Source organism: Chenopodium album, chromosome 2 (assembly GCF_948465745.1).
Source record: "Chenopodium album chromosome 2, dcCheAlbu1.1, whole genome shotgun sequence".
Taxonomy (NCBI): domain Eukaryota; kingdom Viridiplantae; phylum Streptophyta; class Magnoliopsida; order Caryophyllales; family Amaranthaceae; genus Chenopodium; species Chenopodium album.
The window spans coordinates 2,739,365-2,752,037 of NC_137835.1; the positions used below are offsets into that span (position 1 = coordinate 2,739,365).

At 34.4% G+C, this 12,673-nt stretch overlaps 1 protein-coding gene, 1 long non-coding RNA gene and 1 pseudogene across 2 annotated transcripts; all 3 read right to left on the reverse strand.

The window, feature by feature from the left end:
- Positions 1-1,048: 1,048 nt before the first annotated feature.
- LOC145579583 (uncharacterized) lies at positions 1,049-3,769 on the reverse strand. Its single transcript, XR_014099165.1, has 3 exons — positions 2,904-3,769; positions 2,713-2,813; positions 1,049-1,473 (listed from the first exon to the last, which is right to left on the reverse strand). It is a non-coding gene; the product is annotated as an uncharacterized LOC145579583 (long non-coding RNA).
- Positions 3,770-3,825: 56 nt separating this feature from the next.
- On the reverse strand, positions 3,826-6,040 carry LOC145606094 (mediator of RNA polymerase II transcription subunit 31-like; annotated as a pseudogene).
- A 4,262-nt stretch (positions 6,041-10,302) lies between these two features.
- LOC145606104 (uncharacterized) lies at positions 10,303-10,923 on the reverse strand. The gene has a single exon (XM_081662163.1). The coding sequence runs from the start codon at positions 10,921-10,923 to the stop codon at positions 10,303-10,305; it is 621 nt and encodes a 206-aa protein (XP_081518289.1).
- Positions 10,924-12,673: the final 1,750 nt, after the last annotated feature.

A 12,673-nucleotide genomic window follows, 5' to 3' on the forward strand; every position in this document is an offset into this window, starting at 1 on the left:
CATAACATTTCATTTTAGAGTCTTACTTAGATTTCATTTTGCAGTTAAAGTCTATCTCCATAAGAGTCTAGATAGAAGATCATGATAGGGGTTCATTTTGTCATAGGATTCTCTCATAACAAGGGTTCATGCATTATTAGAAGCCAATTACACTTAGGGCATGTTCTCATACATTTATTTTCAGTTCAGCTAAGTTTAGTTCAGCTCAGTTTAGTTCAGCTATTAATTTTCTTCTCTTATAAAATATTCAGTTCAGTCTATGAGAATAAGCCCTTAGAGTTGTTTACATCAAAAGTCTCATACATCCAAAGATCCATTTTCATCTTAAGTTAGCTTTCATCCCTAGATCACTCTATAACTCCCCCTCCCCTATAATGTCCCATAGTTATACAATAAATTAATTCTCGGTATATCACTATGATAAAGAAAAATTACAAATTAAGCAACAATCTTGTAATTAAATCACCAAAGATATCCGGTTAGCAAAACGTATTTGCAAATCGCAGTGATATCAACAAATGTCAACCCATCATTTAATTACGTATAAAAACTTATTATGAAAATGTCATTTACTAATGTCGACCGGGTTTGTTTGTTTACTTAGCTACTTAATTATCACATAATTTGCAATCCTAATTATTCAAGGTGATAAACTTAGATTTAGCTCCACTTAATATATACTTGTATATCTTTTTTCTTTTGTGTTTTTCTTTTCACAAGTGGTCAATTCAACCCAATTTTTTTTTTATTTTTTTTTTCATTTTCAAAAACTTAGGCCCAATCTAGTGACAAGTCAATTTCATTCATGCAAACTCAACTCATCCATTTGTACTTATGTTGTATCATAGCCCATCATTCCACCTCATTATCTAAGTTCAATCCCTCTACTTCACTATCCACATTTCATATAGTTCCAAGCATGTACCATTCATGCATCGACCATATCTACGCACAAATTTCTCAAGTTGCATGACCATATCAACCTGAAAACTTTGCAATAGCTAAAATACACGAAATGATACTGGTGTTAAGTTAAGCTAAGCAACGGACAAATTTTACATGCTGATTATACAATGCATCATAGCAACAAATAATAGACAGGATTTACTGATTTAGTACAAATATCAAGTTTTAATTCTCCCAAAAAATCTTTCACTCAAAAGACATCAGCCTTGTTAACAAGAATGGCGTCTAGCTCATCATGATCAGAGTCTGAGCTACAGCGAAAGTATCTAACAGACTAGAGTGTTGCACCAAATACAATATGGGAGGCTAAAGACAGTAGATCTGAAACAACTCCTAAGGTTGTAAAAGGCATTTTTTTTCCTTTATAAAGACATGGAAGGAAACCGGAATAAGAAAATCTCTACAGAATACCTGGTCCAGAATGATTAGTAGTCAGTTGGAACTCTTGGAAGCAGTACAATTATGAACAGGTCCTACAGCAAGCCAGTTGGAAGAAATACATCAGACCTGCATGTTGTTAGCAACGTCAGAGCCCCAACATAGTACAGCTTAGTAGCATAACATAACAACTAACAAACTTAATGCCATAATTGTGTAATTAAGCTTTTTAGCTTAATGTAAACAATGAAAGTATCTCTTGGAGCCTTAGGCAAAATATTCATTCTTCAAACAATGACCATGACAAAGTATAAGAATTTTATGCCCAATTTATATACAGATATACTTCCTCAAGCATGGTGAAGATATCCTTCCATGAATTAAAACTCTGTTCTACTTGTTTTTGCTCAAGAAAATCACATCAGCCTGAACTCATGATTGCATAAAAAGTAAATATCTGATCCACTAGTTATGACCTGTAGAAACTCTAATAAACATCGTAAAGGTATCTAGTAGATTTCCCACAGAAGATCAAGACAGGACAAGGACACAAAATGTGTCATATTCACACATCAATTTGGGCAAGGCAAGACAGGGCAAGGACACAAAATGTATCATATTTACACATCAATTAGGGACATTAACTAGAGAAGCAAAAGATGAGTTTTCTTCAAGTTCATTCCCCAAGTCAAACAATTTGAGAATGGGGTATGGGTTCCAATTTCTCATAATACTGTTAAAAATTCTGAGCTCTAAGACAGCTTTTAGACACCAGTGTGGTCAATACAATCATATAATAGCTAATTATAAAATATAATTCATCATTCATCTATCCCCAAAAGATTTTCTCAAGCAAAACATTGCCCCAACATCAAGTACTTAGACATTCAACTTTACAAGGCCCAGAAAAAGTGGGGGGCTTATGTAAGTACTTAGATATATTTCACCCTTGTTCCTATGTAACACCCTACAATTGTACTACTCGAATTAAGGGTATGAAAAGAACAAATTTCTCAAGTTGCTCTTCCTGTGTTTTTAACCTGAAAACTTTGCAATTACTACTTTTCACGAAGTATTATTGGTGTCCAATTATGACAAGAAATGGACAAATTTTATACATTGGTTATTATGTACATGACAGCAACAATTATATACAGGATTCAGCACACACAAACTTTTAATTATCGCAAAAATCTTTTACACTCAAAAGACGTTCAGCCTTGTTAACCAGAACGTCTTGCTCATCATGATCAGAGTCTGAAATACTGCCGAATAAGATATGGGAGCTAAGCAAATATCAGAAAACAATTCCAAAGGTTTTACAGTAATATGGGATGAGACAGGCTTCAGAAAATCTCTACAAAGTACCTCGTCCAGAATGATTAGTAATTGTAAAAACTTCGAGTCCAGGCCATATAAAATTATGAACAAGTCCTAGAGCAGAGCCAGTTAGAAGAATTAAATCACCCCTGCATGTTGTTAGCAACGTCACGAGCCTGGATATAGTACAGCCTCTTAGCTTAATGTAAACAGTATAAGTGGAGTTAAATCAGTCTTACCATCTAGACTCTGATGGCATGCCATTGAAGATAAACAAACTTAAGCCTGTAATTTTGGTGATCAACAAGGGAGATTTTTATCTGCAGATTAGATAGCGTCTCTAGGAGGCATGGGGCAAAAAAATTCATTTTCAAACAATGACCATGACAGAGTATAAGAACTGTAACAGCCAACTCATTTACTTCCTCAAGCATAATGAACATGTTCTTCTTCTTCCGTACTTGTTTACGGTATCTGTCCCACAGAAAGGCAAGACAGAAAAGGGCATAAAATGTGTCATTTTCACACATCAATTTAGGAAAGGCAAGACAAGAAGAAGACACACAATGTGTCATATTCACACATCAATCAAGAACACTAACTAGAGAAGTGACAGGAGTTTTCTTCAATTAATTTTATCCCCCTCTTACCTGTCACAATATTAGAGAATGGATTAGCGAGGCCAGGAAGAAATTCTGAGGCTCTAAGCACTTACAATGATTCTTATCTACTTATAACTGCAGGCTTTGAAAATAATCAAAGACATTTACCAATGCTTTTAGACACCAAAAGGTCAATAAACTATAATTATAACTAATTTTAAACGAAATCTATATTATTCGACATCTGTTAAAGAGGATGTGAAGTCCGCTTTTTAAATATTTCTGTATCTGATGTTAAAATCCATCCATAATATTAAATTGATAAGAAAAGGCAAAGTTTGATGAGCTAGTACAAAAGGGAAAAATAAAAAAGAAAGACATGGTTTAACCTTCGATGAGACTCTGATAAGAAGGTTTACCATACTGACATACTCCTGCTTCCCTCAAAGAGAGAAATAAATCCACCAGTAGGCAGTAGCATAAGAAGCAGTCAAGATGGCCAACTTTCTTTCCTGTAAGCACATAGCTGGCATTAGTATCTGTGCAACTTTTGATTCTTTTATTTTAAACAATGTGTAACTTAAATATGCTACATGCACAATGTGTGCTCTCCAGTTCAAACAAGTAAAAAAAAGCTTACTTTCTCTTTTTCGATCAATGCCACTATACATCATGTCATTCTTGCAACACCAGGTACAGTTTGGAATACATAATGCATAGGAGAAAGGGCTGGAGAAGGAGCCGGAATTGAAAGAATAGCAGGCGGTAGGGGTGGTGGGGCAGTAGTTGAAGGTGGAGGTGCAGGAGCAGGTTCAGGTTCAGGAATGAATTTGGGGATAATGTATTTCAGCCTATTGTTTCTGTTGTTCTTCCAGAATAAAACTGTTGTCTGTGAGCCAGTTCCTGAAAATTTTGAAGTGATAGTTGATCATGTAAGAGCATCCTGAATTCCTGATGAAAAATTATTTTTTCTCTAGAATTTGATGACAAATACAATTGTATTCAATAGCAGACTACTCAAAACCGTGAGGTTTGAGGTCTAGTTTAGGAACCTTTTCCTTACTTTAAAATAAATATATACATAAATCATGTATCTCTCCTATAAAATAGAAGAATCATGTCCAGGTGTTGCAGCTATTGCCCGATTCAAATTACTTTATATATTTTGGTAAATAGGAAGAAGAAATGAACATTAAATGAAGCAATATTTATCAAGTAGACAGTCCATTTGGTAGTCGACTAGTCGGTAATAAACTATGACAATAGCAATGAGCTTTGGTCGGGTACTTTTAAAGTGAAAACTCCATACTAAAGCCCATGGTATTTTACGCACCTGAACTTGTGATAGACCTATTTGTAAAGCCAGATATTCCTATCACAAGACGGTGATGGACCATTTTTAGTAATAAATAGGTCAAAGAATCATATAGTCTAGATAGATCACACTCAGTAACCTACATCCTAAACATGTGGACTTTTAACCCCCTAACCTCCACCTAGAGATTTAGGGAATTGGGGAAAAAGGAAATCCAACATATCATTTGCAACAGCAAGCAAAACTAAAATAATTAATTCCTTGGATATCATGTCCAAAAAAAAAAAAAAAAAAAAAAAACCTTACATTTCCTCTAACATGCTGTTTCCAAAATCAAGGTGTAATTTATAGAACAAGCTACATGGGTAAGTACAAATGCCCTTGCTCTGAAACCAATGACAAGTCACAAACAATTCTTTTCATCCTCATCATTTCCAAGCTTTTGATGCATCAATCAAAGTCGATAAAAGAGAAATAAGATAACATAATTACCTTGCTCCCGGGATGAGCTGTTGTATTACGGAAGTTTGCATTTTGCAACAGCTCGAGGAAGAACAAGCAGTGAGGATACCTAAATGTGACAGTGTCATGTCAACACTTAACAGGCAAGAGAATAGGCTAGCCAAAACAAATTTACAAAATATCATCCATTTGGCAAATTGCATGTTTCAAATCAGCTAATTAAGTGGACATAACATATACTTCCTCCGTTTTTATTTTATTGCACCATTAGGACTTTTACACTATTCACTTAATCTTTTTTGACCATCATTTGTGATTTACTCATTCGGAAAAATATACTCATGTGGGATCTAGTTAGATTCGTCTCGAAATATTCTTTTCAAATATCAGATTTTTATAATTTTTACAAAAGTATAATTGAAGATATTAATAGTTAAAAAAATGCATTGGCAAGCGTGAAATCCTTCATGGTGCAATAAAAAAAGAACGGAGAAAGTATATACTTACATTATATATATTTTAAAAACTCTGGCTGCTGCCAATACTGAAGGTATTTCAAATAACCAATGAAATTGTCGTCTTCAAAATAGCGATTCTGTGCCAACTCTGCACACAGGTAAAACTTTTCCGTTTATTTTGAAGTTTACATTGTACAACTCCAGGTCTCACATCATTAGTTATAGAAGAAGTAATATACAATGGATGTAAGTTGGACTGGCAAGACTGAACAAATTCCAATTCAAGTAACAAGTGTTGGCGTCCATCATCTTGATTCTTGTAGACATTTTTTGTTCTGAGAATCAGCAGCCATAAAGCAAAAAATTATACTTATTAGGAAGAGAAAGTCAATAGAGATGAACTTGTAGGGCTTAGTAATTTTGTACGTACAAGTGCAATTGTGCAAAATGGGATGTCTGTAGAGTAGGCAAAAAAAACACAAGGAACCTTACGAGGGTATGGAGTCAACCATGTCATGAGCATCATTTGAAGAACCCATACACTCACAAATCTACTCACACAAAAAGTCTACTTTCTGTATGCAAAGATTAGATTAACTTCAACCACATTCCTCTCATTGAATTTAAATAATAGAGCAATACAAGCAACAAGCTATAACATTTATAATAACAATCATGCTTATTTAATTTAAGGCCGTGTTTGGTTTGATGTAACACATTTTCATTGAAAAATTAGTCTTCATGGAAAACATATTTTTAAGGAAACACCATAATTGCGAATTAGTTTTCCTTTATTTGATTCCTTACATATTTTCAAGGAAAACCACAATAGCAAATTAGTTTTCCTTTATTTAATTCCTTAGATGTTTCAAGGAAAATCACAATTGCAAATTAGTTCTCCTTTATTAGAAAAATAAAAAAAAAATTAAATAAATAAAAATAGGAGTGGAAATGTGAGGATGGATGAGAGAAAAGTAAAAAGGAAGTAAGGAGTAGGAATGAAAGTGGGGCTTCCCTTGTTTTATAAAGGAGAATGTTTTCCATAATTAAGGGTACAATCTTCCACCATTGGGAAAATTGTTGTCCACCCCTTGACAAACCAAAAAATGAAAACGGGAGAAAACATTTTACATCAAACCAAATGGGGCCTAAGTGAAAGTCTCATGAATATTCATCAGCAAAACACATTGTAGATATTACAACTTTCATGACAAACCAACATCAAATCTAAACATAGATTAGGGAAAGCTATGAATGAAGCTGGAGACTGTAAACCCCTATCGGGTTCTCGGTCCTCAACTAAACGGTCAAGAGGCATACAGGAACACATGTAGGGATACTAGATTATGACAGCAGCCATACTCTTGTTCCAACCAAGGTTCAATCTTAGCTTTTCTTCAGGAAGAACAAGCAACCAGTAACTGACATTTTATCATTGTTTCCATATTCAAGAACTTTATATGCTAGTAAGCTTTGCATTGATTCATCTACAAATTTGGCTTGAATTAATTAAGAATAACTCCAATAAAAATAAAACAATTGTATGAACAATTACACTACAACATTAAAATCATCGTAACAAGTTCAATTGAGATTGAAATTCCTATTTTTCTTAAATTGCACCAAAATTACAAAATTTATATAATCAAATTCCATAAATTCATGAACAACATCCAGTAAATTTCAAACAATGTACCTCATAATTCCAGCATAAAAGAAGTTGATTAATATTTGATACTTTTAACCTCACAAAATCGAAACCAACAACGAATTAAGGGGAAAATATTTTACAGATAGAAAATAAAGCGCAAAATTAAAGGTTAAAGATAAACGGAGTATTATTACTACTATACATACATTGAGCGAGGGACTGCGAATGACTCAGTGAGTTGACACTCAAAATATCAAATTGAACCTGGGAGTGGCCGGAGCCGGCAACTCCCGCAGGAGAGTGAAAATTGGAGTAATTTTTTTTTTTTTTTGAAGAAGAAGAAGAAATTGGAGTAAATTCATTTTAGGTAAATTTGAGAATTACTGGTAACAAAATTACTATTATACCCTAGTTACTTTTATACCCTAGTTACTATTATACCCTTATGGAAAATTTGCCAACAACTACTATTTAAATTATCACTTTTGAGAACAACTACCATTTAGTGGGGCCTAATTTATAAAATTTTAAACAATTGTGGTTGAAATAACTAGGGAATTCAGTGGCTAAGCACAATTGTAGGTAAATTGTTTTAAAATTTGCATTATACTTGATTTAATTTATCAATTTTATTTTAAATTAGGGTTCATAATTAAAAAATTGAATTTAGGGTTTTAAGAAATTGGGGTATATGGAGCAATTGAATCATATTATCCAATTTTTAGGGTTAATGTAAGGGTCATTTTGTCAATTCATATAGGTTTTTTGGTCGAAAATAGTATAAAATGGAGCTCTCCAACCGAAGTTTATTGCTGGAAAACCAAAAGTGGTAGTGCCACTCAAAGTTTTTGTGGTAGTTTTTTCAAAAAAAAAAATTAAAATGATAGTTGTTCTCAAAAGTGATCATTTAAATGGTAGTTGTTAGCAAAATTTCCTACCCTTATTAACCCATTTGATAGTGTGAATTTTGGTAAATTAGCCTCCATTTTACAAGTACCTACTGTAATATTGAGGGTAGAATTGATTTTGTCAATGTTGATATGAGCTTATGAGGTAAATTAATCGTCGGTTCTCTTAAAGAATAAATATTTAACATTTTAAATATTTTAATGTAGACATCAGCTAGGTTATAGTTATGGAATGCCAATCTAGATCATATAATGATTTTTCTCATACAGTCAGACTCATTCTTTGACATCAAATCCATATACTTGTATTAGTACTTCGTAGTAAATATAACTCTCAGTAAGACGCAAACAACCCAAAATAAAAACATTGTTGGGAAGTAGCTTGAATTATTCTAATATATGGAGTAACACAAATTTTCATATGTGGCTGGGGGTACTCGGTCAGAGGTTATTGGTCAGACAAGGGTTACTCGGTCAGTGTTTTAATGTGTGTCGACTTGTCGCCTGGTGTGACTAGCCAAAAAAAAAAAAAAAAAAAAAAAAAAAAAAAAAAAAAACTTTACAACAACTAATATTGACTTTGATTTTTATCCTTTTAGTATGTAAACACATGTTCAGTAAAATGTTGTTTAATAGCCTCTTTTTATTGGTGTATAGTTATTATACATATTGTTGATATTTACCACCCAGCAATTTTACCAAATATTTTTAATTAGTACTAGTAGCCATTCTAAACAATCAATTCAAAGTATCATTAATTGGTCAAACAAAAGTCAATTCAACAACTACAATAGATGGACTAGTGTTGTGTTAGACTTAGATGTATATTCACACTTTTCACGCTTATCTTACCATGTTCACCCATTATCACTTTGTACCCTTTATTTTGGATTTTGATCCATATCTTAGGGTAGTCAATAGTAATGGTGTTTGATAAAATTGTTATTCCACGTTTTCACTATGAATATGGATGATTTCTATAGTCTTTGGAAGTGTAGTCTTGACCATGCTCTCTAACAAAAGAAATACTTATGCAATGAACAAGTTAAAGTCGGTAAATATCGTGTTGAAAACATAAACTTTGATCCAACTTAATTAATCTACTATCAAACTCTTTGTCATTAGGTGCAATTTAGGTTAAGATAATATATGCCAACTCTAAACGTCCGATTCATCTAATGTGATATTTGAACACAATAAATTGAATTGTTGCCGGCCTTGCCGCCCCAAGGACAATGCTCTTTCTTGATGGGCTTGCAAATAATACAGATGACAAAGAAAATGACCTAACAGAAACTGTAAAAGGGAAAAAAGAGAAGCTAGACATAATCAAGGCAAAGGAAGCAAAAAGAGGAACAAAGAAGACAGCAGCCAATGATTTCCCCATGCAATTTCCATGCTTATCTAACATAAAGAGCATTAAAGTAAAGGCCCAAATTTCAGGGGTAAAGCTAAATTGCAACCAAAGAAGCCGTAGCTTGCCCAACACCCTTCACCCAGCCCTACAATGACAGGATATTTACTTTAGTCTTTAATGCAGATTTTTTTTTTTTTTTTTTTTTGGTGGATAGGTTGGCTAGGTATATTCTCGGCCTTCAGATCCAGGCCATCTTGGACCACTCGTCGAACCTCAACACCCAGACCCGAATCTGACTAGACCTCAATGCATAGTCGTAAGTCGTTGTTAGACCCTATACAGAGAAATGATGCATCCGAGACTCAATTAAGTTGTTCTGCAGGATATCCAAGATGTGGCTTTGATGCCACCAGATCACTGACTAGATTGGCTCTACTAATGAAATTTGCAAAACACTACATGTGTAGCAAAGAACTTTTACCATAAATAAACCTGAATAGTTTAATCTAGATTTATGCTAGATTCACGGCTCTTCCATGGGTGATTAATCACAGTACAGAGAAGGGGACATAAAATTTACAGGTAGAACTTTCAATAACAAGCACAAACACAAATTACACGAACATAAAATTCATTAGATATAATCATATTAGCTAAAGGAATTCATTGCATAATTCAGATCACTTGCACATTCAAATGTCTGCTTAAGGCAGAATTCAGCATCTCTTAAAAAGACTTCCAGAAACTATACAGACAGATATCTTGTTAGCAGCACAAGCAAAATCAGCACCTATGCTCTTTTCTTTGTTCCCACCCCCCTTCCCCCCAAAGAAAAATTAAAAAAGTTTAATAAGAGATTACGGAGTAAACTAAATTTCTCGGATACTAATCTTTCTTTGAGGATGCCCTGCTACTGGCTACACTCCATTGATCTGAAAACCCGGTAGAGGCAGCCCCATTGCAGCCACATTTTGCTACGGTTCTGACACTCTCAATCAACTCCTCAGTGCGCGCTTCTTGTGACAGTATCTCCACCAACTGCTCTGGAGTTATCACTAGCTTCACCTTCCAAACTCCTTCTTTTGCTCCTCCTTTATTGCTGTACCTCGAAAAGACATCAGTATTTGATCTCTTGAGAACATTGCTTTGAGTTGTACTCCTGCTATCAAAGGACATCCTATAACCTGCATTCCCTCCTGTTGTACCTGTAGGTATACTCTTGGATCTAACATGCCCTACCTTAACATCAAACTCGTCTTTATATTCTTTACTCGTATGAAGCGGAAGAAGCAAGTACGAAACTCCAGGATGAAGCTCTTCATTGTTTAACAACGGCTTCCAGAAGAGATCATCACTCTTAAAAATGGCGTGGCAAGGAAATTCTTCCAAGATGAAGCCAACTGTTATAGGGCCATGGAATTCCATAATACCGCCATTTGCTGTGACAACTTGGATGGTCTCAGCCTCCTCCGCACCTCCCATGCCACCAAACAAGCAATTTCCCATGATGACTAGTACTAACTACTGATTTGTTCCAACTATAAGAGGCTTTTTTGACACAGAAAGCATTTTCCAGTCATCCCCTTAATTTCAGCAATGCAGTTATGCTGATCTAGTGGGATTCAGGTATAAATGCAGGGGGGTTGGTTTTGGTCGGCAAATTATTGATTTATAACTTATGGAAAAAAAAAAAAAAAAGCAAACTAGTTTTAAACCCGGGCAATGCCACGACTATATTCTAAAATAGTGAAGTATTAAATTCATGTTCCCCTGGTCCCCTCACCTCAATCTATACTAATCTTTTGACTAAAAAATGATAAGAGAGCAAACAAAAAGCGATTCATCTTATAACAAGAAAAACCAGATCTAAGAGTAATTCAACATCACGCTACGAGCACATATAAATAAGCCAGTGTTAAGCAGTGGTCTGAATCTGATGGTGTCTCCAACATCCACAGGCTAAGCCAAAGAAGGATGGTCAAAAACACACCCAAGACTCATTGAAGTGGTCCACTAAACCTCATCATAACCTTCACTTTCCCTTTAACAAAGGTTATGTCTATATTCTATACGAAGGAATAAGAAATTTTTTTCCCGCTGCTTTAAAAAAACAAACAATATTCCCAATCCCAAAGTATCACTATCCTTTAAAAATAAGTGGAGTATTATGCAGCAATTAACTGCAGTTTGCAGCTAAAAAGGTTTATATTAGTGGTTGTTAACTCCACTAATACATGCACTTCTAATTAAAGAAACATCAAAACTACAAAATAGAATATATTGCCCTCAAAATCCTCTAACTTTAAGCCTGAATCCACCTTATAACCACATTCCTAATGCAAATGACTTATATAGTATCTGGCAGCTCAAAAGGTAACAAAAGTATGTAGCTTAATAGAAAAGAAATACTAATATATTTAAGTAAGAACCACTAATAACTTTCCATACATGTAAGATGTAACAGTGTAACACCCCACTCACATATTCATTTTAAAAAATAATAATAAAATAGAATAAATTAGGTTTAATCCGACGCAGTGCATAGAGTTTAGAGTTCATTCACAATTATTTCTACCAAAACCCTACATTAACTTCGGGAGAAAATGATGTACATGAACTCGAGAATGGTTCCGGACTTTGAATCCATCCAATGCCCAGTAGCTCCCTTTAGACTTTTGTAAAGAAGAAAAGGAAAAATCAACAATAGCATATTAGTATCCCACTTTTTTACTCTTTAACATGTTTGGTATCTTGCACAGGCTGCACTACTTTTACTAATTACTGCCAGCGCAGTGTTTGAGACAGATACTGCTTAATGACAGTCTGTTACTCAAGTAACTCCATTAATATGATGTAATAACTACCAAAAGGTTCCAGTTGCTAGAAGCTTCCTGTATCCCCTCAGGGGACAGATGACAGTTTGTAACTTCCTAAACCCAAGCTCAATTATCACAGTAAAGTGTAAGTATGATATCACCAAATTCCAGGTCTCAGAAACAATAACAAATCTATAATGGTTTCACATCCCCAGGGGAACGTTATAAGTTTTCCATGCAACCTATACGAGCCTTTGCATGTCTTCACCTTGTTGGTCCATGTCTAAACATTACCGCCACACGCCTGTGGCGGGTTTTCAACGGACTTTTCAGACCCTCTATAGATAATCAAGTATCAAAACCTAGCAAGATGTTTGTTTGGAGGAATAGAAAGAGGATGATAGGGATAAAAGAAAAGGGATTAAAATATTCTCTTGTTT